This window comes from Zonotrichia leucophrys, chromosome Z, assembly GCF_028769735.1.
Source record: "Zonotrichia leucophrys gambelii isolate GWCS_2022_RI chromosome Z, RI_Zleu_2.0, whole genome shotgun sequence".
Taxonomy (NCBI): Eukaryota; Metazoa; Chordata; class Aves; order Passeriformes; family Passerellidae; genus Zonotrichia; species Zonotrichia leucophrys.
Window position 1 is genome coordinate 63,295,849 of NC_088200.1, and position 26,056 is coordinate 63,321,904.

The 26,056-nt window shown below is 38.8% G+C and overlaps 1 protein-coding gene across 2 annotated transcripts in view; it reads right to left on the reverse strand.

Moving 5' to 3' along the window:
- ECPAS (Ecm29 proteasome adaptor and scaffold) overlaps nucleotides 1–26,056 on the reverse strand; it is a 58,444-nt gene that overhangs the window by 27,013 nt on the left and 5,375 nt on the right. For both annotated transcript variants that reach the window (XM_064735313.1, XM_064735312.1), the window contains exons 2-21: nucleotides 23,792–23,922; nucleotides 20,159–20,275; nucleotides 18,479–18,597; nucleotides 17,231–17,383; nucleotides 15,500–15,668; nucleotides 14,885–15,024; nucleotides 13,631–13,712; nucleotides 13,267–13,386; nucleotides 13,010–13,095; nucleotides 12,668–12,746; nucleotides 11,538–11,587; nucleotides 10,912–10,978; nucleotides 10,685–10,807; nucleotides 9,501–9,604; nucleotides 8,258–8,381; nucleotides 5,807–5,887; nucleotides 4,881–5,112; nucleotides 4,253–4,344; nucleotides 2,390–2,524; nucleotides 252–417 (exon numbers count right to left, since the gene is read on the reverse strand). In XM_064735313.1, coding sequence (XP_064591383.1) covers nucleotides 252–417; nucleotides 2,390–2,524; nucleotides 4,253–4,344; nucleotides 4,881–5,112; nucleotides 5,807–5,887; nucleotides 8,258–8,381; nucleotides 9,501–9,604; nucleotides 10,685–10,807; nucleotides 10,912–10,978; nucleotides 11,538–11,587; nucleotides 12,668–12,746; nucleotides 13,010–13,095; nucleotides 13,267–13,386; nucleotides 13,631–13,712; nucleotides 14,885–15,024; nucleotides 15,500–15,668; nucleotides 17,231–17,383; nucleotides 18,479–18,597; nucleotides 20,159–20,275; nucleotides 23,792–23,922 — 2,370 coding nt within the window. The remainder of the gene's footprint in view (nucleotides 1–251; nucleotides 418–2,389; nucleotides 2,525–4,252; nucleotides 4,345–4,880; nucleotides 5,113–5,806; nucleotides 5,888–8,257; nucleotides 8,382–9,500; nucleotides 9,605–10,684; nucleotides 10,808–10,911; nucleotides 10,979–11,537; nucleotides 11,588–12,667; nucleotides 12,747–13,009; nucleotides 13,096–13,266; nucleotides 13,387–13,630; nucleotides 13,713–14,884; nucleotides 15,025–15,499; nucleotides 15,669–17,230; nucleotides 17,384–18,478; nucleotides 18,598–20,158; nucleotides 20,276–23,791; nucleotides 23,923–26,056) is intronic.

Consider the following 26,056-nt stretch of genomic DNA (forward strand, 5'->3'; position numbering starts at 1 on the left):
AGGAATCTAGGCAATAATATCACTCCTGATTGTACTCTGTTGGTTTGCAAGTTACAAAGTCCACCTAGGTTTCGCTGAAATGTCCATACATCTAATCAGATTATATTTTTACAAGTTGTAAATTCTATCACAAAAATTGCACTCAACATTACTCTGTCTATGGGCTGAGCATCTCAGCAAAATACTCAGCATGGGGTGGACTAAAAAAAACCAACTGTTACAATGCAGCAAAGTCTTAGGCAGGAAGTTACCTATTGTCTCTGTTGTCGATTTTATAAGTTGTTCTTGATCCGGCATGACTGAAGTGTTTGGCTGTTCTATGTCATGTAGCTCCATTGTTCTAATTTTCCTTTTGGCCAAGTACCTTCCTACTGTAAATCCCAAAGCCAACAAGGATCCATGTTGGACCTCCGGGCTCTACAGACAACACCAACAGTGCAAAAAAACTCATTTTCAAAGTAAGTAACACTTTGCACAAAGCAATGATTTAAAAACACATATGGACAAGCCAGAAGGTGCCCTGAAGAATGCAGAGCTCTAACACATAATAAAACAACAGAGAGTTTGATATTGTTAGTGCTCTCTGATGAATGGAGTTCTTTAAGATTCATTAACAAAACTTGAAAGAGATCTAGGAGGACAGATTAGAAATTTATCACCAGCACTCACATACCTAAAGACACCCTTTGGTAGCTAGACTTAAAAAAAAACCCCCAAAGTACATTGTTTCTGGTTAAAAACCAGACTATATTCAGACTAAGGGGACAAAATGAACTCTTTGGTAAAAAGCAGTCAAGGGTAATCGCTCTACATCTGCTCTACATGGCTAAGAATGAGTTCAGACCTTGCCCATGCTGAAGGCAGTGCCTCTACAGCTTGGCAGGCCACAAATCGTGAAATCTAATCAACACAAGTAAATGTCAAGAATACCAGTTTCTCCAAGGCTGCTTTGGTGCTGGAACTATTTAATGACCATGTTTATTCCTGTAAGTGAATTCTAGCAAAAGGATTTTGTGGGGAAACAAGGCTGTGAGACTCAAATGCTACCTAACTGGAAAAAAAAAAACAAAGGGAGGGGTGCAGGATCTTAAGCTTGGATTAGCTTATGTTGCACTGGTGCAATTGTGGTACCACAATGGGATCCTCAACCTAGCCTGGCCACCAGGAACTGTTCCTTGACGTGGTCTCACTGCAGCAAGCCAGCAGAAGATGGATCCTCCTCCATCTCCACTTTAGTTATCCATTCCCACTGCAGTCCTTCCTGAGACACTAGGATCATCACCACTCCTAGGTGTATTCAGTGGTTTTCAATTCAAATTCAAATGGTTTTGTACAGTAGCAGCAAGTCAGAGCTCTACCTGACTCAGACTCACAAAGGCATGGCAACACCCTGCTTTTTTTTTCTTTTATGTTTCACATGGGTGAGAGGGGCTGAAAGCAGTGGGGGGTTGGGACCCATCTACACAGACTTCATGACTGCAGGAGCTGTGCCCTACACAAAACTGAGCAATGACATGGCTTTGGCTCACACACAGAGTTTTCACAGATTCAAAATAAATTACATTTGCTAACTACAACATAAAGCAATCAGCACTTCTTGTCAGCCTGTTACCTGCAAAGTAAAATGGTGGCCCTTTAAGTCCATTAGAGAGACTGATACAAAACCATTTTTGGGAAACAGAACCTGGAAACACTACTGCTTTCCCTCCCACGCAGGATTCAAGACACACTAGCACAGAAACCAGACCAATTTGTTTTCAGGACTCCTTTTCCCTGCTCGCAGTGGCAAAATGGAGAAATAAGGATAAAGGGAGGCAAAAGGAGCTGCTGGAGAAGGGAAGACAGGTAAACCCAGCATATAAAGACACAGCTGTGGAGGCCTGCTGAGCAGTCCATGTGGGGCAAGAGAAAAGAAGGCACAGCCCTAACACAGCATAAGATCCTGAAGTGGTGAGGACCCAGTAGGTGACTATGGCTTAGGAGGGAAGAGCTGAACATTTAACAAGTTAAAAATTTTCTTAACTCTGTGAATGTGTAGGAGTAAGGAACAGGCAAACAGTCTGAGGTAGGTAGTGTGATCCATTACCACTCAACGGGATGTGGCTATTTAGCTGGCTAAAACTGGTTAAATACATGATGGTGCTTTGCTTGGGATGCGCCTCCATGAAATCCTCCTACTGACCTTAACAGCTTCAGGGATTAATTTATTTAAAGATCTGTTGCACTCACCTACAACAAAAATCCCTTCTCACCATCCAACTGGAAGCCTGTTAGTTAATTTTACACCCAGATTAACGTTAATACATCCTGGACACATGGTGAGATTCAAATAGCCTATCAGTTACATGACATGAGAAAAAACAAGAAGCAGACAAAGGAAGGTAGTTACATGGCTGTCTTTTGTCATCTTGATCAGCTGCTCCAAGGATGCCCTAAGCTCATCTCCAGACATGGTAGACAGCACTACAGAATAAAACAGGGCTGCAAGCTCACGCATTTCCTCTTTGTTGGTGTTCATCAAGTTCTGTGGGAGTTTAAAAAAAAGAAAGTAAGCCATAAAATGTGGAAGCAGCTTCTTACTCAGTCTGTTCATAAAGACCTTCAATATACAAAGACAATTGTCATGGAGATACATAAACAGTTCTTAATTCAGAAAGCACACTTTAAACCAACAGCATTATCACTTAATAAGAAATACAGCCCTCAATTCAACAAAGCATTCATTACACACTGAGCACTTTGGTGAAAGAAGACCACTAACCATAAGAGGGCCACCCACCAGTTGTGTGCCAAAACATGCACATTGAATTCTTGGCTGAATTTTGTCTTTAGCTAAGAGCTTCAAGGTTTTGCATTCATAGTGTGCTAAAAAAAGCCATACCCTAAACCACTACACTTTCCCTGAGCTGCTAGAGGCTACCAGGCCGTCTTATTAATCAAAGGGAATTTCAAAGCCTGAAGAAGGTTAGCAATTCAAATGCAACAAAAAAAAAAAGTGTCAGGAAATCACAGTTCTAAAAGCAAAATTACCCAATTTGAGATCTTGCATTGTCCAAATAAGTTATTAAAATTTAAATTTTGGAAGCTTTGGGTAATTTGTTAAGACATAATCTTACCTCTACCTGCAATTTGATGTATAATGCAACACACTCCCATGAAAAATTCATACCCAAATCTTTGAGTGCCTTTGGCTACCACAAAGAAACCAAAATGAGCCCAGGCAAACAAACAAGAAATAATCCTTCAGGGTCATGAAATGTATTGTTAACTTCAACATAGCATCAGATCATATTTCTGACTTTTAACAAACCCCTCAACCTGTTTGTTTCACTTGACAAGGCAAAACCACATGAAATATGATTTACAACACTATTTCTGAAACTCAGTACTATCAATAACTACCTCTAGAAGCTTAATTCTGCAAATGGACACTAGGCCAAGGACAAAGAAAAGTTTCCTACAAATGATGAGGAATACTGAAAAGGGCAATGTTTTCAAGTATTCTCCTGGGCAATTCATACCTGCACGTAAATGAGAAGTAATAACCTGCATACAGTGTAATGCAGCACGGATATCATCAGGAGAAACTATTAGAACACATTCTAATATTTTTTAATACTTGACTAAGTATTTGTTTCTGCCAGATTGCCCCAGTGAAAGCAATGGCAATCTGTAAAACCTTCAAAAACCCTAGGTGTTTGAGGCAAATAATGAAAAAGCAGAGAGCTGCCTGAGGAAAGAATCCAGTGAACACAGATTTCCCTTTGGCTTATTCCCAAGCAGACTCCAATGTATGGGGTTTTTTTAATCTGGGGTTAATAAATAGGAAAAAAACATCTCCAGAGGAAGGTCCCTGAAACAACTAGGGATGTAACTAATCTGATAATCTGAGAAGTCATTTAATCTTCCCATGAAAACATTCACTCTGTCAAAAATGTGCAGAACATTGTCTTCAGTTTTCTTCTGCAGAGAAAAAAATGGATGACTATACCTAGGATAGCTGACAGACTACCTAGAACATGTAAGTGAATGAACAAAAACAGTAATGTAGAAAAACCAAAAAATAATCTTCCCCATCCTGGCACATCAACATTTCATGAGGTGCTGACTAGGAGTAGAAATACCAGATTTCAAACCAAATGCATGTTTGGAAACAACACACCGTTTCATCATGGGAAACGTGCCTGATTTTACTAATGCCAAATTCCATCCATTCCCCAGAAAAACACCAAAAAAGGGGTTTTCACAATACCTTAATCCAATCCATTTTGTCTACAAATCTGGCAGCTAGTTTTTCTGGATACACTGAAACAACTTCTAGAAGACAATACATGACTGGTAAACCTAAACAATAATTAAAGAATAAGGTTATTAAATAGCTCTAGTATTTAGAATAATGTAACATTCAGTGCTAAAAAGATGTAAAGAAGTATCAGGGCATTTCAGGCATTTATTTGTAAATCACTAGTAATAACAAACAATACAGAATAATAAGGTATATTTCTCAGACATATTAGGATTCTAATAAAAGCAAACATTCTAGTAGCAATTCGCTCAAAATGCATTCAAATTTTAGACTACACTTGTGGTAGATGGGCTATTATCAGAGTGAGGAAGACACAACATTCTCTGGTGAAGAAGCTGTTAAATACAATAGCTTCACAATTTCACACTGTTATGTCAACTGATGCTACAATTTTACATTTATGATTTCTCCCACCGACAAAACAGCACAGAAGAAAACAAGTTTAAATGAAAGACTATATAGTCTGTGTTTCAACTCTATGATTGCTGAAGCCAAGTTCAAAAAACAAGACAACTCATTTCTAGTAGGAGAAGACACTTATTTCTTCAGGATACTGCTGCACACAGTTTCTTACCTCCAACACCAGCTAAGAGCTGCTGAAGAAGGCCAATATATATATGTACAGGGTTGGTTTCTGCACTTTTTGAAGAGGAGGAGGAGGAAGAGGAAGGTAAGTGGTTGCCAGACATGAGGTTTCTTATGTAACGTCCAATGGCTGGAGCATGATCTTGCATATCTGCCAAGCTCTGTGAGGTTGGCACCACACCAGCACTGTGAGCAAGACACATCCGCAGATAGAGAACTATCTAAGTAGAGAAGATAAAAAACACAGGATCTTGAATGCATAAGCACTTGAAAAACCATGCAGGAAACAAAAGAGCAGAGAATATACTGTACTCAGTGCAGCCAAAATGGATTTTTTTTTTTCTTTTATCAAATATAGACAGAAAAGTTAGCATAGAGACAGGAACAAATATAAAGTGTAACAAACCTTAGGACCACTTGCCTGACAACCCTACATCACTTCCTAAAGATTAAATCATATACAGACTTTTGGTTTATCACCAGTTGATGTAACTCCTTGCAGGAAGTTCAGCCTGTTCTCTATACCAATTTGGCATGTGTACAAATGCAACCCGACACATTGTTAATAGAAATCTCACTTCCCATCTCAGTTTGTTTCTAGAGATCACTGGATCCTGGGATTCTGTTAGGAAAAATGCCCCAAGGAACATAATGGGACCTCTGCATAGGACCGCTTGTCTGTATCTAATGCTACTCCATTCAGTGGAGCAACTCTCTTGCGAACATTCCTCCCAAACCCCCCATGACAATCTTGTTTGGACTGCCATTTAAGGACAAAGGATGGACAGTTAATCCTAACATCTGTTTCAAAGAATTTTAGAATGCAGGGTGACTTATAGAACCTGTTAGCTTCTTAGACTGTCCTCTAGATAAATAGTGGTACCCATATCTAAAGAAGTAAAACCAGACAATTACCTCTCCAAATGTGGCAGGATTAAAAGGTAACGCTGCAGTTCCAGTCATATATTTAGCTGGAGTTTTCATTCGGTGAGTGGCCTAAACAACAGAACATTAAGAGTGGACCATTCAGACACATAACAACAGAGATGTTGGAAAGCTCAGTGAAATTTTGCTGATATGAGTGTGTAAATCCTCCACTTAACAACTGAAAATGTGTAACAGCTCTGTAATAAAAAGGGCACAGTGTACTTGGTAATATCAGTTCCATCTATGTCGAAGTGAGGGAGCGACCACCTTTGTTGATTTCGCATCTGACTCCGTTTATTCACTCAATCAGTCACTTTTTATAACCGTGTTAATTAAGTTCATGCATATTGCAAAATCTGAGCTCCTGACAGGCTGTAGAGAAAACTTCAGCTCCTCCTTTTGTTTACAATACCTGAAGTTAGTTTGCTGAAACCAAGATCAGTGTTCCCACCATGATATTAAAGGTTCTCAAAACCTTCATATCTATTCCCAGACTGGCCGTCTGTTCCCAGTAGCAGCCAAGGACAGAACGGTCTGAGAATCTTGTTGTTTATATAAAAGGTGGCTGAGAACCTAATTATTTACAGGCTCAAGCTTGGGAAAGACTGCTTTACAGCAGGCTCCTATCTTTCTTTAAGGCATGCTTGAACCAGGCTCTCCACACATCTACTTTACACCAATTCAGAAAGTGAAAACTCTGAATGCATGAGAGAGAATAGCAGGGGAGGCTGAAGGAGTACAACATTCTTTCTTCCTTTCAAGAAACAAGAAGCACTTAAGAATTTAAAAGTGAAGTACCTCACAAACTTCCAAACTCTGAGCCTCCCCCTGACAGGCAGCCAGAAAGCTCTGAAGTGGCAGCTCTGCCAGTAGAGGTGCAGAGCAGCCACGCTTCCCCAGTACTGGGAGGTGGGTGCCCTGAGCTGCGCCAGCCAAGTCTGGGGAGCCTCTCAGACTGAGAGAGACTCGAAGGATCTTTCTACTTGCTATATGGAAGGCTGCAGCAGCAAGAGAGCAACTCATATCCATGTAAGTGTTAGCTTTCACAAGCAGAAATATGCCAGCAGAAAAACATCCAAACAGGAGGTTTTAAGTGACACCCACTGCGACACACTGCAAATGTTGCAGAAAAGCAGTATGTATGTATTAAACAGGCAACATGCACATCAATGTGCATGTCAGTCAGGCAGCCTTGTACCTGAGTAAACACACAAAGCAATCACAGAAGAGAATGACCTTTAACATGCCATGATCTTTTGCAATGCTAATTTTATTGACATTAAGAATTATTAAAGAAAACCTGATTTAGTGAACAGACGGTGACTCCCCCACCCATACCCAGCAGATGGGATCCTACTCTTTGACGTGTATTTTTTTTTTTTAAAGGAGAGAAGGATCATACTAAATCATTAATTTTTCATCTCAGCCAATTGTGTCAAGTAATGCATACAAACTTCTCAAGCATCTCCAAACGTCACAGATTATTGATAGTATGTGAAAAATCACACTTTGACATAACTAAACAAATAATTATACTGCCAGGATTTTTTATACATCTTCAGGACACAAAGATCTGAAAAGCACTCAAAAACATTGTAATTCCCCCATGATTGAGGGACTCTTGCTTTTGTCACTTGTGATTGAACTATACTGATCCAAAATTATTTAGCGACATTATGAATGTTAAGGAAAACTTCAAAACTACAGGGCAACAGAATTTAAGAGTGTTATCTAAAACTGAACCTTGGTTTCCTAATTTTTTTTATATCTACTTAAGAAATCAGCATTCTGGACAAAAAAGCAAGTTTTCTGACAGAGCTTCAAATACTTCAGAGTATTAGTAGACTACAACACCACCAGAGCATATATTTCAAAAGAAATCTCTAAGGTGTAAGCATTCTGCTATCACAGATCTCATGCTAAATCACATGTGCTTCAAAATTACATACTTCTGACATTTTTTAAGAGGTAAGCTATCATAAGAAAAAATATTGTCAGTGACTCTCCACGTATCCTTTACTGCTTATAAGCCTAGTACAGCTACTATACAGAGGTGTGTAACACAGATAATATTTTAGCCAAATAAAAAGTAGTCTTCTTGCACCTTCAGAAACTGTGTTTGTAAAACATGCTGGATTATACCCCTTGAGAACTGGATTCCTCATTGCAGATATCAATTGCACAAATTGCAAGAAAGCAAAACATTCCCTTTATTAAAAGTTCTGTCTCGCTACTTAATACTCGGATCTCTTGCAATCACTGCCAGCAGAAAGTGATGACGAGTGGTAATCTTGGCAATGAAATACTATGCGTAGTCCTTATTTTGATTTTCACTAATTTTATTCCTTGGGGCAGCTGCAGGAAGGCAAGACCACACCTATCGCATGCCTGAGATTCACATATCTATTTGTCATTTATACTGTGTCAGAAGCACTGTACCTTGTCTTGAATGTAATGGACCATTTCAGAGAAGGAAGGCATCTGCTTCCCAGAACTCTCCTTTTCATTTTTTCCAGAAAATGTTCTCAGTACTCGCTGGGCTTCTCCATGTACCTCCTCCCGCCTTTCAGAAGAAAAGATGAGAAACAGACATTATTTGCACAGAACAAAAAGCCTTTAATGAGCAATAAGATATGTTGGGAAGCTGAGGGAGAGAGAGCCATTTTTAAATGAGAAGTGGGGGTTTTTTTGGTTTTTTTTTTGGAAAGAAAGAGAAAAAAAATCTTCCACTACAACTTTTAATATTTGCTTATTTTAGAGACAGGAAAGAAAAAGGGGTAGTACTGAGTGCTCTCTGCAAAACTGTATGGATGAGCTCACTTCTATTCCTCCTACATCCCTCTAGGTTTCACCATCAGTTTCTGGTTCCCACATCCTGGTTTTCCTATCTGCTACTTCTCCCTATCACTTCCTGTAGTCAAGCTTCAGCTGCCACCTACTAGATTTATCATTATCTACTTAACAATAGATAACTACTCCTGAAACAGTGCTGACACTGCAATGACAAAGCTGGTTGTTGCAGCTAATCTGCTTAGCTCTCCTTAGTTATACAACAGCTGCTTTCATCAAAATTTTATTAATGAAAATAAATTAGGAAAAAAACCCCACCACTTACATTGCAGTAACAGAAAACTGCAAATGAAATGATTACTGTAATTTAAGGAGTCACCTACTCTTCAGCAGAGAGTGGCAACTCTCTGTGCATGAGTGCATGCTCAACTCTCTGCAAATACAAGCTAAAAATAGACTGACAGAATTTACCTGGAAAAAAGAACTTCTAGACACTGTAAAAGTGATTTCAGTTAATGCATTTTTACTTTTGCAATTGCAACTGATCATTAGTATGAAATGTTTTAGTAACTGCAGTTCATCTGAAACAAGAAAAACAATCTCAAGACTGTCACTGAGTAGAGTAACAGTTCTCCATGAGAATGTCAAGAAGTTTGATTTCCAAATTACCATATTTAGTTTTCTTCAAGTTGTTTATGTGCTAACTTATGAACACACAGATACATATATTCATATTTAATGCAAATATATATATATTATAATGAATGTATACACATGTGTGTGTACATATGCATATATATTTATGTAGACACACACACGTATATATATATATACACACAAACATACATAAGTATATATATGAGAAAATAATTTATAAAGGAAAACAACTTACGGGTCTCCTGCAGCTAACAGGAGTAAGTATCTGGAGGGGATATGATCTGGAGGGAACACTGTGCTAGCAAATTTTACAGCCACTTGACGTACTTGAACTTCAGGCTTAAAGGGAAAAGATACAAACATATGGTTGAGTCTCAAATAACAGCAGTAATGACTTTCACTCACCACCTGTACATCAGTCATTTTTTTTGACCTCTGGTACCAACATGATTCAAAGTTTAGAGATTTTGAGACACTACTCATGCTTACAGTTCATACAGCACGAGACAGGGCAAAGAAAAGCAAACTTCTCATATATACACCAATGGGGAATCAAATGTTTAATTAAACACATACACACTTCAGGGAATCATGTTAATTCTTGAAAAACTGAACTGCTCCATCCAGGCAGTTTTGAAATGAAACTGACATATATCATCTTGCCACAGAAAACAGAGTTATGCTTAGGAGAGGTGCGAAAGAAATACCAGTTTATGGTGGTGATTGTGTCTGTAAGGTACACATTGTCTCAAAAAGGTACTGCCTGGAGATTTAGATCCCTTGAGGAAAGGAGTTGTCAGCATGAAAATTATCTCTTACGCTAGAAATACATACAACCTTCACAGTCAGACTGGGTACTCATGCAAACACAGAGTATACAATACTTGCTCCTTCTGAAAATCCAGACCTTTGGTGTATTCTGAACACAAACAAGGTACTCAAAATATGAGTAAGTCAAGTCTGATTTAGTGTCTCAAGGCTAAGCTCCTGGAGAGGTACACAGATGCCTTATGTCACATATCACACAGCCTGCTAAACCGCACTTAGCAGTGAATAATCCTTTCTACCAAAATCTCCATGTCCCACAGTGTTTCAGAAGATTGTCCCTGAAGCATTTACTTCTTGAAGTTTTCTAAGGAGAAGACTATGAGAAACATACAATGCAATTGTAATGGATTTGGTTTTTTGCTCAACAAAACAACAATAGAGAACTGCAGTATTACCTTTCTTGGCATCACCAAGCCATGTTAAAAATATTTTATCTGAGCACACACACCCTGCCTTCTCCCAGACAGGCCAATACATTCAGTGAGAAAAGGAAGATCTGATCCAGAATTATCTAACAGGAAGTGTCAGGAAACAGGAAGACAATTAATCACTTTTTTTTATAGTATGTGATTTTGACTGCACTGAAAATACCTTCATTAAATAAGAAGCTACAAGAACTTCCATCAAGGTACGCTGGGCTCCTTCCAAGTTACTATATGCTCCAACCATCATAGACAATGCCTCTTGAATGGCAAGCCTAGTATCAGCATCTTCCTGCAGCAAAAAAACAAAGAGTTTTCACTTTACAGTGTACAGTGTCAAGAATCCAGCAAAATCAGAAGAAAATAATGATTTCCCAAAGCCCCATCAGCACCCACCTTGCATAGGGCTTCAAAAAACTGCTGTACCAGTGCTATATCCTTGGTAAAAAGCTGAGGCATTCGGCTGAAACAAGATATTTTAATCCATGAAGCTTTTGTTTTATTAAATTGAAATGCTTCACACTTCATTGGTCTTCCCCTCATTCCAAATTTTAAGTGTCAAATAATTAGAGCCAGCACAGACAGTTTGCTCTATCTTATCCATTCCCACCATAAAGCAACACATTCTTCCTCCTTTAACACTGTTTGGGAAGTGAGACATTTTATGGACAACCACTTGGATCACCTGTACATGACTGAACATACCACTTGCCTAGCTTCATGCACTCTGGTCTTTGCTGTACATTCCTTAAACTTGTATTTCTGGCAATCCAGAATGGGGAACCATTTCCTAAATTCTGTGCATAATTCATGAGCTGCCATTAATCAGTGCTAGAGAAGCTATCAGCTGAAAATGTATTTCTTTTTACATCTCTGAAATTGTCACAAGAAGAACACTTTTCTCTGCACTGTGCACTCAACTGCAAAATTGGTAAATGGCATAAAACTTGCTGCTGATAAATTAACTGGTTACTCTGGAGAAGTTGTTCAATGCCCCATTGCTTAAATGATATTTCAGTTACCTGGAGAGCTTTCCAACTGCTGAATATGCCATTGATAGCAGTTTTGAATCCTTGAATAATAAAACAATTAACAGAATTTAGCAAAATCAGAAATACACACTGGTATATGTTTTATAATAAACATTTACTTTAAATCCTGTCTTAAAATTGCTCAAGCAGGCTTTCATGGAAAAAGAATCCTAAAATATAAAGTATTTCTATCCAAGAATAAGAACATACAGAAACAAAGGGAGCACACTTTTGTCTAAGAAATAGAGAAACTGCAAATTGTGGCAAAATGCAAATCTCTGTTCTGGTCTCAGCTAACCATATTTTAGTTCAAGAGAAACAAGTAAGGAGATTCAATGAGGATATGAAACAGCAGCAAAGGGGCAGAAACCACTGGCTCTGAACAGCAGCTGTAAACAAAGGAAGCTGTTTGCAAAATGCATCCTGTGGATGACCAATATAGCACAATTATACACAGGAGCTTATTTCCTCTTTTTTTATTCCCTTCCCTATGGCAGGGTGTCCCATGCATTCAAATGCCAACTCAGGCCAGAAGGTCACATTCAAAGGTCAAAGCAGCAAGAAGCTTAAAGCTGCAGAAAAGGTGATCTGCAACATCTGCCCTTTCTATGGTACTTGTAGGAGTATCATGGAGAATTTGACTTTTGAAATGGCACTGGAAACATCTCATCAGGCCAGACTAGTATTGCAGTTCTCTTTGGTAAAACCCTTCTCACAGTATACTATCTCTGGATAAATAGGTTGGAATGTATAACAAGCAGGCCTATACAGATGCTTAACGCAATGGGATAAACATCCAGAGTTGAGGTCCTTGTGTGCTCCAGAGTAAGGGCAGCTAGATACTACTTTGACTTCTCTCTTTATATTACTAGCATTATTACTTTCTACAGATTTTGCAAATGGTGCCCAAGCACATATCTATCAGTGTTACATAAATAAAACAGTTTTGCTATATAGCATTTTAAAATATCTGCTTCTCTTCCAACAAAAATTCTTAAAAGGTATTCTCCAGCAACCTCTCAAGCAAACACAAAAAAAGATACATCAGTTCTCATCATAAATAAATTTAACTTTTGCTTGTATTCACATGAAGAATTACAGTAAAAAGATTTCCATCTTACCTCTTTGTGTTCATTGATCAGCTTTGTAAGTCCATTTAAAAGCATTGGACCTAAGGGCTTTATTTTACTCTCTGGACAACTGCAATTAGAGAAACACACAAAATATTATCTTTTGCATCCCTGAAAATGTTCTTCTCTAGTATCACTTCTCTCGACTGTGTTAAGATCAGATATTACAACTTATTGTGTGCAAGTACAGACACACTGAGCTTTCCAGATTAAGTAAAAAGAAACCCCTACTTGCCCTGCGTTTTAGGACTCATTGGTTCAGTTATATCTTTATTAAACAGAGTGGCTTCTAGGCAAATAGCTAAGAAACACTGTGCTCTCTGAACTACTTACATGACACAAATATGATGTACAAACTGCAAAGACAGACTTCTCAGTTTTGCATTTGTGTTTGCACCAAAGAGTCCATCATACACCACCTGACGAAAAGGAAAGAGCAGATTACAGAGTGTCTGGTTCACTTTCAAAGATTTTCATTCCCCCTCATCTTTAAACACTGTCATCAGTAACAATGCTTCCTAACTCAAAGTACTGGAGGAACTGTATCATCAAACCTATTAGGAAGTGTAGCTTTGGAAAATATGCATCACCTGAATGTTAGCCGGGAACATTTCTGCAGCTTGTCGGGATCGTAGAAGATGAGGAACTATCTTTAATTTAACACGGGTGCTGACTGACTCTCGTTTCATTTCTGGTTTCAGCACAGAACCCTGCCAGAAACAGAGATTAAACAGTGCATCTCTGGAAAACAGTAAATTACTTTCTGCTACAAATCAGAACACACTGGCACAGAGAAAAATATTATTCAAATAGCATAAATATTCAGTGAAAGCAGATATCAAAGGAAGTGATAGATTAAAGAACGACAAATAGGTTTTTTACTTTTAAGGTAAGACAACTAATATTACTTCTTCAGCAATTAAGAAGATAGACAACTCTGGAGGCAAATCTTACCTCCTTGGTTTTCAGTGGTATGTCCCCAAGATACACTTTATACATTTTGTTGATGATAGCAGGATTGTTCCAGTCAATTAAACTGAAGGAAAAAACCATATTGAACAAAAACATGTTATGATTCTGACCTTTGACTACTTCTTAAAATACAGCATTTTGCACCATATTCATATCAGTCCCAAAATTTACATAGAACTTCACAGTTTGACTTCTGACGTCTTTTCCCACATCCACATAATAAATACTCATAAAGAATGTGAACTAATTACACTTTAACAATTTCTGACAACATGATAGCAAGTAATTTGTTAGAAACTTACATGCTCCCTTCTCTGCTACTGAAACAAGACATACAGACCATGGTAATATCAGTAATCTTTGAACCAGCATACATCTATTATAAAAGGCATATAACATTACATACTGTCCACACAGTTCTTTTTTTCTCTGGACATCTTTCTCATTAGAAGGAAACACAAGACAAGAAGGAGAGAGCAGTTTTCGTAATCATGCTTCATCATTTAATACAATCATCTCCCCTGTCACGACTGAGGCACCTGAACAACTTCAGCTGCAGAAAGTTTCACATGGAAAATCTGACTCCATGTTAAATACCTCTACAGATGCCATCTACATATTTCAAAGACGGCCCTATCTTGCTCCAGCCTCCTACATGAGCCAGCAAATCTCCCATTGTCAATGCCCAGCAAACAGTATCAACAGCCATTACTCCGGCCTCTTGATGAGTTAAAGACAGAAGCATTGTCTTTTACATGATGAGGGGCTAACTGCAGGTGAGCAGAAGCTTCAGTAATAACTGACAACAGCTATTACTAGTTTCTAGACTATGATCCATTTCACAATTAGTCTCTTTACTCTACTAATAAATTAAATGAAAGTATACTTTTCTGGGAATCATTTACTAAAGCCTTATTGACAATTGATAATCCACAGGAGGCAATGTGGAAACCACCACTATTTTTTATGATTTGGTAAGAAAATGGCTCAGAAGTGATACCAAAAATGATCAACCACACAGCTAAAGCTGTCAGCTTTGGAGACAAGTGACATTTCCAGCTGCAAGACTGCAAATCACATAATTCCCAGCCTAGTGGGAAGACATGGCAGCTTCACACATATACAGGGAACCTCAGCCTTCCTCACCTCCAGCACAGTCTCTCTAGAGCACTACATTCATTGCAATAGCAGTTTCAGGAATACTAACACCATCTTTTCCAACCATCCAGACCTTACCTTTGCTTGCTTTTTAGTTCAAGGTCTGCTGCAGTGGCAACACTGTGTCTTGTATCACTGGAGGCTACAACCAGGTGTATAACAGCTTCAAGTTCGGGCACTTGCTCAGCCTCAATGAACTTCACTATCCCCAGCTTACACTGTTCAATACCAGAGAAAAGCAGGGTTACTGACAAAAGAATCAGATGTTACAGTAACCGTAGCACCTCAGCTGTCTCAAATCATGGCTTCTGCTTGCTTAAGGAGAAGTTCACATGCTCTCCCTCTCTTAGCTTGACTCCGGTCAAAGTCATCTGCAGCAAGCGCCAGCATCACCACTATGGGATACTCTGTTACACCACTGCTGAAAAGGGATGCTTCAGGAGACACTGTTGCAACCTTTCGGAGCAAAACACAAGAGTAGGCTGCAGTCACGGCTGCTTCCCAATCACCTTCCTCCCCGGCTAAATTCCTTAAGGCATCATGCAAAATTCCTCAGTAAATTCCCTCAGGGCAACTAAAGACCTGGTCAGAATCAGTTATATATTTTCCCTCCAGCTTTCCATTCCTCCATCTGCAACTGTCCCGTTAGCATACCCCCAATTCACCACAGACCAGCCCCACAGCTCTAAATACCTGTTCTAGCAGCTCTGGTGTCCATGGACTATCTCCAATAACCCTTTTGGCTGCATAAAAGCTCATCCCTGGAGGTGGCTGAGGGATTCCAGGACCTCCCACACTACTTGATGAAGACCCCTGGGCCGAGGACACATTTTGTCGACTTTGAGATTCATTCAATACAAACCTAAGCAGGCAGGGAAAGATTTTTATTAGAGCCTTTTCCAATCCACATTACCAGCTGAATTAGATTCTGGAATTGAGAAAGACACATAAATTGTCCAACTTGATTATTTTTCTCTAATTAATCCCATGAGTCTAACATAAGACAGAATTTGAGGCTCTGCTGCCAATTATCCCCACATATTCTGCAAGAGCCATAACAATGTCACTGTAAATTAAAACAAACTTCAGTTAGAAAAGGGAAGGGTCCACTGGCATTTCCAGAAAGAGTCCTTAGCTTACAAACCAGAAAAAATTATTTATTTTGTATTAGAACTAAATACTCATGCTGTCTAACATGAAACTCATGTTAAAAGCTCCAATAACATTTGTACGATTTCTATAAAAAATACAAACCTAACACGGGAAACAATGAAGCCTATGCAACACAAGTGGCAGGAAACATCCTGATGTAAAATAATAAATAAATGAGATATTGTCTTGCAAAATTGTAGTTTTAATACTGGGGAGGGAAGGAAAGAAAAAATAAAAAAAAAGTTTATGCAGCTTGTTCTTTCACATGTTTTCTCAAAGGTCTCTTTCAAACTAAATGATTCTGTGATTTAAAAACTCATGCTTGGCCAGAGTAGCAAAGGGTGGAAGGGACTGAAGTCTCACTGGAAAGCCCAAGGATTCATCTGCTAAAGCTACAGCCATGGATGACACTAAGTGCAATTAACCTGAGCCAACTGAAGAGTGTGAATCATGAACAGAAGAACAGGTATTTGAAACTGTGTGCTGCAAGATTCTGTATATTCGAATGAAAGGGAAGTTGCCCCCTAATTATCTGATGGAAAGCATGGCCCCCAACAAATGGACATGGAGAAAGATCATGTGCTTGCTATTTTAAATTCATTCCTTCAGGTTAATCTGCTCAGGTGAGCAAGAAATATGAGCTCAAATAGATCATACTGGCACCAATCCTATGAAACTTATATTGCCAGAAAAAAAATAGAAACATGTTCATCCATCAAAACTATTTCTATTTTTTTTCCAAAGCAAAAGCTCCCCTAGCAATACAAAGACACAAAAAAACCCCAAAAACAGTTAGTGGGAAAACATTTTGAGAAAGTATTGATTTTAGACACTAGACGGTTCCTAACAAGCAGTGATCAATAAATTCAAGTTGTTCTGCACATTCTTCTTGCTTTCAAAAACAGGGTTCACACTAAGACAACATCCTTGCAGTTTGCACATTTTTCACCAGAACACAGACAGAAGACCAACTGTATTCAAAGGTTCAACTCTGGAAAGCACAAGTTTTTAGAGATTGTTCTTGCTTACGATCTCAGAACAATAAGCCTTAAAACTCAACAGCAGAAAGATGGCATACAATTTTGTCAGGCTTCTCTTTGAAAGGGTTGGCTATCTCGTTCTTACAATTATCAACTTCTTTTGTACTTTTCTACTGATTTCATTTGAGCGAGGAAGTAACAGCACACTTTAAACGTGTTTTCAAGGGTGTAGCTTGTACTGTTTCACACATAAAGAACACATCAATGCTACAGAAAACTGGTATCAACTCACCCATAAGGCATAAGAAGAACATCCAACATAAAGTCCAAAAGCAGCTGTACAGTCTTTGGTTTTTCAGCAAGATTAAATGGAGAAGCTGCTGCTTTCAGTGGTTCAGCAGGGTATTTCATGTGAAAAAGGGTTGGTATTAGAAGATGCATTAGGCTGAAAAACAATTACATTTACTGCAACCATTTAAAAAAAACACACCTGTTTACTTATAACATACAAAAGAGAAACCTTTTACAACAAACCCCTTCCTTAATAGCAAAAAAAAAAGAGAATCTTAAAGTTGAACATATTCACAATCCAGTGGCTTCTATTTACCACCTAATGTACTTAAAAATGGAAAGCAGAAGATAAATTAGGATTTGTCCTTAAAATGGAATATATGTGTCTGCATGCATGCAGACATCTGGAGAGATAAAGTCACTGTCTTTGTCCAGATTTTTGACAGTTTCACAATTATGCCACAAAATACAGAATAGGGCTGTCTCATCCTTAAGACCCACTGGCGAACGTCTAGCAGTACAGCCAGATTTTCCAAAGCTCTCTTCACTCATGTACTTGCCTTTTCAACAGAGAAAAAACATGCTTCAAGTATTTTCACACTAATCTAATGAATGGAACAAGATTTTACTCAAGACCTTCCAGTAACGTAATTTAAAAATATTTTTACACCATTACAGTATGTAGAGTGAATGAAGACATGATTTTAATGACATTCTGCAATACCAACACAGTTGAAACTCATCTCAGTGCAGGTAAGAACCAGGACCATCCACAGAGATTCTTAGTATACAGCAGTTCTCAACACTCTTTTTTTCACATATTACAACTTAGTTAGAACTCCTACTTACTTGAAATACTACCTCTCAATTTAGAGTGGCCAATCTGAGACATCTAGCACTGTTCCTGCAGCTGGTCAGAGGGCATCTACTGAAGGTCTGGCCTTAAGCTGGAAACCAGAACTTGATGAACATGCATGGGGGATATGGACAGGCATTTCACTTCCATCATAACACTCCCTCTTATCATATAGGGAGTCTGCTGCTGCAGATTCTGTATATTATTACCGCTTTAGACCATAACAATTTCTTGTACCACTCAAATAACTGATTTACTGATCCAAATTATACATGGCAAAAATCATGAAGTCATGAAGATAGCACTCAGGAAAAGAAATCTTTTAACAACTAATATGAATTATTTTACTAAATCAATACCAACAAAATTCACTCCAAGACTAAGAAGTCATACCTGTCTTGTTGTGGCTGAGGTTTCCCTTCCATGGCAGTGAGAAGGGTTGGAGCCAATTCACATTGTTTTTCCACAGGCAGACGGGGGTATCCCATCTTAACATAAATTATGGTAAAATTCTAAAGGGGTAGAAAAAGCATATAGTATTGCAGCAATGGAAAAGAAGTATGTGTTCCTTAAACTCTTGTATGTTTTGTTACATAATTGGGTATTGGAAATGACATATGTTTTGCAAGACCAATTTCTTAAGTCTAAGACTTATCAGACTGACAACCATTACAGTGGAGACTCGGCAAGGACTAGTCCAAGCAGGTCTTGCAGGGCCTCTGCTTTAAAAGGTGGAAAAAAAAATGAAGAAAGCTCTCTCTGGTATGTCTTTTTCACTGTCAATTTCACCAAAAGCAGCTGCAACTAAGCAACAGCTTAAAATAAAGCAAATGTAATGATCTCTCTTACCTATTTCTGAAATAAAATAGAATACAATATTGAATAAATACAAAGTCAGCAGCATAGACAAAATTTCTCTTAAAAACATATTTCTAAATCACCTCATTTAAAAGCAGCAAATGCAGTTAGAGTCCAGTGACAGGACAGCACAGCAGAGCAATACTGAATACTGGACTATGCTGTTCATCTAAATCCAGCCAAGAACTGCAGAGGTAAGAGTTGTGTTCCATGACCTGGCTGAAAGCAGTGCCAAAGAGGAGTGCTGTAGTACACTACACTACTTTGTACATGACACTTGAGTTAAAATGTTATGAAGCCTTATGATGCAAAGGAATATGCATTGCTGAGATACATAAACAACAAGATCTTTTGACAAGTACAGCCAAATACAGAGTTTGTCAAGTATGTCTCTAAACAAGATGGTTTGTTTTGCTCGACAAGACATATGCACTCCAGAAGTCTTGGCCATTTCAAAAATGTGAATTCCAGATAAAGCCACTTGCTGAGGACAACCTAAGATTACTTTTATGTATGTCACTGCTGTTTAAAGTCTAAATATTTCTCCAAACATTTCTAAGATGTCATATTTTTAATTTATTCTACACGCAGGACTTAACAGTAAAACGAAAAGTACAAAGTTTTCCTATGATTTAATCACTTTTGTTTCATGATGATGATTTGCAACAGACCGATAAAAACTTAAATGTAAACTGTCTCATAGTTTTGGAAAAACATTATGAAACTATTTTCACTTTTTAAATTAGATTGAATGAAATAATCTGTGAAAGTTTCACAATCTATAACATTTTTTTCATCTTGCTCAGCTACAGTCCTGACCCTAAAACCACATAAAAATACAGGTCCTCGTGAGTTCAAAGAGATAATGGTGCTTTAAGTAAAACCCTGATCCTGCAGATATCAGGATAAGGATTGGTAGCTGCTTGCAAAATGCAGCTTTTACCAATGAACAGACCCTTCACAATACAAGCAATGACGATTCATGCAACCATGAAATATCAAGAGTAACTGTCTAATTTGAACAGCAAAATGCTTTATGAAACCAAGTTTCACCCACACCAGACCATAAAACGGAATATAAAACAAGCTCTTAAAACATCAACCTCATTAACAATTACATACTTGCTAGGAAAACTGACAGAACTAAATACAGGAGCTTTAAAGACTATTCTGCTTGCTAAAGTAAAGCAGCAACAGTCTTGGAAGAACACTTACAGTGACAAATGACACTGCAGAAGGATCTTGATACTGAACTAGCAGTGTCTCTACCGGAAGCTGAATTTTTGGTCGACTTTTGATGCGCTTATTCAGATGAACCAGCAGCTCCATGACCTGACAGGAAGGAAAAAAAAATAAACAAACAAACTTGAAAGAACCACCATTAATATTGCTAATTTGGGGTCCAATCATCAACCATAATCCATTAGGTAGGCTTAGTATAAGCAAACCAGGCCTGATCTAACTGATTATTTAATTTGTAACAAATCAGCAGCCATCATTTATATTATCTTGAAACCATGCCACTGTTAAGACAAACACTGAAGTCCCAAACCACACTACAACCAATAACATCCACCAACAGAAATAAAAGAAAGGATTACTGAAGATGACCAGTTCTCTCCACAGTTTGGTTACTATCTGTCAAAACTGTCTCTGGCTTGGAAATCTGTACTCCTGCTCTATAATGAGCTGCAGAATAACTCCAATTCACAAAGCAGGCAAAAAAAAACCATCCCCACCTATAATAAAGTTACCAAATAAGTGTACAACTGTTTGGAGTGGAACATTACAGAACTGAAATCCTTCAAACAAGAGGAGAAGCCAACAGGGGTGCTGGGAATGCCAGGCAGAAGCAATGTGCAGTCCTGCCTGGGTGGGGAGAGCTCCAGCAGCAATGCCAATGGGAACAGGCAGATGCAGGAGGGGAATGACCCCAGACAGCAAAGCAAAACTGGGGCCAGAGTGTGTAGAAACAAGAGAGGTGCACTGTGGTATTCCCTCATGATGAAGACTATCAAGCAGTGAAGTTCGGGCCCAGATGGTTTGTACAGTTTTTATTCTCAGAGGTTTTCCAAGACCCATCTTGATAAAACCTTCACCTTCATCCTGAACTGAACTTGTAATGGATTGTTTTAAATAGGAGATTGGTCTGGAGACCTTCTGAAGTCCTGAATTATCCCATGATTCTACAATCCCACTAGGTAGTTTCTTAGCATCATTAAAGTGCCAATTGTAAATCTCCTGAAGGAGGTATCGTAACTGAATGAAGAAAATTGAAAAACTACAATTTCTACTCTGGAATCATTATCCATTCTGAGAAATCACACTGAACATCTGCATGTTGCTTGCAAACTTCATTAGATTCTCAAAAGAGGTGGTGCAAAAAAATATAAGTGACATTAGATGAAGTCAATTCAGTTCCAGCAAAACCAGTCAGAGCCAGTCCTAGATTCATGTTGACTTCAAACAATTCAAGCCAAAGAGACAGGGTGTCCTGTATTTTCAAGGGATCATTGCCTTGGTCATAATATGCTGTCACTGAAGCCCATAATGGAAACTGCAGAACCATATGGATGCTGAGCTGCATATGAGCAGCCTCTTGACAGTATCTTTACATCCACTCCATGACTAGGTCTCAAACAAAATAATGTCCAGCTGTAATCCAGAGAAACTGCAGAGCTGACTGCAAGCATGTGATCAAAACTTTGTTTATCAGCGAGAAACTAACAAATTAGGTAAAACTGACAGCTTCCAAATTTTGCTGCTGTAAATTTACTGCAACAGTTACAAATTCATACTATTTTAGAGAGGAAAAAAATTTGTCTACACAGATCTCTCTGAGAAAGGGTAGGAGATACTTAGACAGAACTCAAGAAACATGTTCAAACGATCAAGTGCTATAATTGCTTGTATTATAAACATCTGGTGAGAATGAAAATCAAGAGTTTAAACACCTACAAGGAAGAAGAAATGCATTCTATTTCATTATTCACTCTCATGTAAAAACTATTAACAGCTACCACTACAATACACCCTTAAGTAGGCTTGTGATTTCAAGAGGCTTCTTTAAATTTAATTTTCAAAAGACTAGTCCTCCCCCTTTCCTGAATCGTCCAACACTCCCAAATAACTGACAATAGACTTCAGGTTAGAGAGAAAAGATAACACAAAAATACCCTAGGAAATTTCACCAGCTGGTTAAATGCCTTTCTTCACAGCTTCAAGCACACATGGTAAGCAGGTATTCAGAAGAACACCCCATCTGAGTTGGAGTATCTGTCCTTAAACACAGTGGAATGGCATGACATCCATGGATCCATGACGAGGTCTCTGGTGTTGAGACGACCCCGAGGTGTTAGAAAGTCTCTTTCTCCCAGCCCCAAGACCAAAGAAGAAGACAGGATTCCTTGGCTCTCGTTCTCAAGGTTGTTTACTTTCTCTTATCTAACACACTCCTTCTCCAACCCACCGAGATCTGTCTGGCAGGTCAGGTTCAGGCACACTGACCAACCTCAGAGCGGTGTTATCTTTTTATGCTAAAAACTACGTGTACTTTATTTACAATAATTTTTGTCTAACATCACCTATGTTAGACAGTCTGTCTGTACTCTAAACCAATCCAAAAATGCCATCACAGCAGAAGATGGAGGCTAAGAAGAAACAGGAGGAAGGACAGGACATGCCCAAATCCCTCCATCTTGCCTCCGGAATCCCCATTACAAAACTCCAAAATTCTACATTTTCACATGGTGATAAATTCACTATCATTCTATTCAAACTCTTGTGGCTTGTAACTCTTCGCACAAAGTTGGTAATTTTTTCCATGGGTTAAAATCAAAGGCACAGGTGTCTTTGACTCCATGCCAAGGTCTCTGAGTCCCCGGCCAGGGTCTCAAGTCCTCCAGGGCTGTCAGAGGAACATCCTGGATTTCAACAGATCCACTCTCATGTAATCACTCTTAGAGACATGTTTTGTGCAAAACTTTGAGAAAAATCTATGCTTCAGTAACTTGCAGGTTCTGAAATCTACTTATAAATACAGTGACAGTATGACCATTTCCCTATTTCTACAAGACAGAGGGACTTATGACAAACTTCTTTTCCACCACTAACCTCCTACACCTCACCTGCACTCTACTCTAAAACATTCCACTCCACTCCTATTACCAGACCTAAAACCTAATGTAGGAAACTGAATTTCCCTGAAACTGAATGCTGATAGTCATATATTAAATTCCACCTCTAAAACTGCTTGGTCCTTGCTCCTTATGCCCGGTTAAAGGCAAAAATCAAACAGTTTTGGCACATATTAAGTAAGGTACCTGAATACATTTTGTGATAAAGCCGTCTTATGTACCACAGAACTGAATTTTTTAAGGTATGTATGACAGTCCATCTTCAAAATAACTGGAATAAGAGCAAGAACCAAGTTATCAGTCAAGTGAATGACATCAATGAGTATGGCTTCATGGTATTTTGTGCAGAGAAGGCAGCTTGCTTCACACGTGCCCTAAGTCAGGCGGAAGCACAACACCCCTGGAAGCCAAGGCAACCATCCCGATGGCAGCAAGCCGTCGTCCCAAGCTAACTCGGAGCTAGCTGGCCTCAAGGGGAAACAAATACAGCCTCCACACATCTGCAAAACCCATGCTGACACAAGCACTAACTGTTTTGTTTAAGCTCTAACAGGTGTAATGAACCAATTCTCTATTACAGTAATGATAAAATTTCCTCAAAGAGTAATTTTCTCAACAGAGAACATCCAAGCATAGCAAACCATGATACATCACAGGCATTTCCATCTCCCTGACCAGGACAATATATCTTCATGGTAAATTGAACCCTTACCTTTTTGCGAACTCCTTCCTGTGTGCTGGACAGCTTGAGGAGAACAGGGGGTAGGAATTTGGAAATAATGTTCTGCAACTGCTCATCTGTTTCTGCATGGCCAAGACGTAAGAACACGCGCTCCAGCTGATCTGCAATTAATTAAAGAAAGAAAAAAGAAAAAGAGAAACTGGTTGAAACTCAAAATTTCTGTAGCACGAAAACTTTTTCTGAACATCCCATAACGGACTTAAAAGAAATGCTGCACAACGTCATTAGAGTACTTATATCTCAAAAGTACTCATCACAGATTTTTAACACAAGAAAACAATTCATGGTAGAATCTAGCCTGGTGGCTTGTAGTACTAGCCTTCACAAGTACAGAGAGACCTCTCCTAGCAAAGACAAAAACAACTAAGGCTGCCTTTGCATGAACAGTCTACACATCAGAAAACACAAGAAACAATTTAGTGAAAAATCAGTTTTTTTGAAGCTTGAGACAACTGTTCCAGGGTAAATTTGATATGCATCAGTTAGGGTTACAGGAGTATTCATAAAACATCTTGACACAGGCTAACCTGTCCAGCACCTGTCCACTGGGGCACTTAGGTCTCCCAGAAAATCTGAACAAATGTTGGCTGAGCCAGTTACTTGTTTGTTTTAAGCAGCTGATCTGTTTTCAAAAACACAGCACTATCATCAATAGGAATAAGAGCACAAGCATGAAATGTAGGATACACTGTTGTGATCCTACTATCACTCCACAAAGCAGCTGGGGTGTTTCAACTTGCCTTCCTCTGGCCAGCTGATCTACTCCCCAAATCCAGAAAGGAATGAACAAAAAATCATTTCATAAAAACAGATGACAGCAAAATCTTCCATCAATAGCTCAAGCACAAAGGCTGAGGATCATTTTTTTTATAAAAACAAGGTTGAAAGTCCTTATTTTAAGTGCCAGCATGCAGCTGCCCCAACAGCTACGCCAGAAGCAAAGCAAAGCTTCCCCAACAACAGCAGCATTCCCAACAGCTGGACCGAGCAGAGTTCTTGTGCACAGGACCAAGAGTATGTTTTTCATCCTGCAGCAATGAAGCCCAGACCCAAGGGAGCAAGGAGACCCAATGCTTTTGAAGGACTAAAGGTCTTAAGACATCTTACCAAGAGGAAGTATTTCCCCAAAGACTAATGTAAAGTGACCTATGGTAAGCTGAGATTAGAGGGAGACCAAGGAGAGGCCTCCTTCAGCAGAGAAGGATCATCAAGCTGACTGTAAACAGCTACAGTGGGAAAAAAAAAAAGAAAAAAAAAGCACTGGTACAGGGCAGCAGTAAAGACTGAGGTGAATGGATATCATTAGAACCAAAGTGAAAAAAAGGGATGCTGAAATGCAAATACAGCTCTAACCAGCAAACCTATGATGATTTGGCTTCAGAAGCTTTTACTGTCCTATTTTTAAAACCTGTGCTATCCCTGCATTCATAGCACCATTCCTCCTCTGCTAGATGCAGATTAAACACAAACATACCACTTCCAAAATTTCATTTTCTGCTGAGCAAATATGACAGCAAACTGAACAGACAGAGGACAATGAAATTTTACCGTCAAGGAAACTACTGCCAAAACTCTGCAGCATCTATACAATAAACTGAAGATATGAGTCAATCTCATTTCAGACAGATTTCACAGACGACTCAGGTGTCAGCTAGTCAATGGCTCTATAACACTTATCTCATGGTTCAATTTTTATAAAAATCATGATATTTGATTTCTTTTCACCTTCCTTCTTGTGTCATCCTTCCCCCACCCCTCCTGTTCCTCCCTTCCCAATGAGCCCCTATTCAAGAACCTCCTTGGTGTCTCACTACCACACAGGCAGTAAGGGACTACAGAAGTCACATCAAGCAGCTAAAATTACTCTAGTCTAACAATTAATAAAAACTATAAAATCTTTCCCCTTGCACCTAGAACTCCAGGAGAACACTGCAGATCCATCACTCTCAAGCAAGTCAACTGAGGAACTTTCTCAACATGTTCTTTAATATTGCAACAGATCAAAAAGAAGTGTAAGGAAACACAACCGAAGTTAGTTCCAAACCCATCTGTTGGTAGTCACTGGACTACACACAGACCTTCTCAAAGGGAGAGAAACTGACTGAGTGCACTTTGCATGTGCTCTCAGGAAAGGCAGCAATGCACTGAACTGCAAGCACCTGCCCCACTTCCAGCTTCCTCCATTATTCTCGTTTCAAGCAACAACTAGAATGGTTGAAATAATAATAATATCAA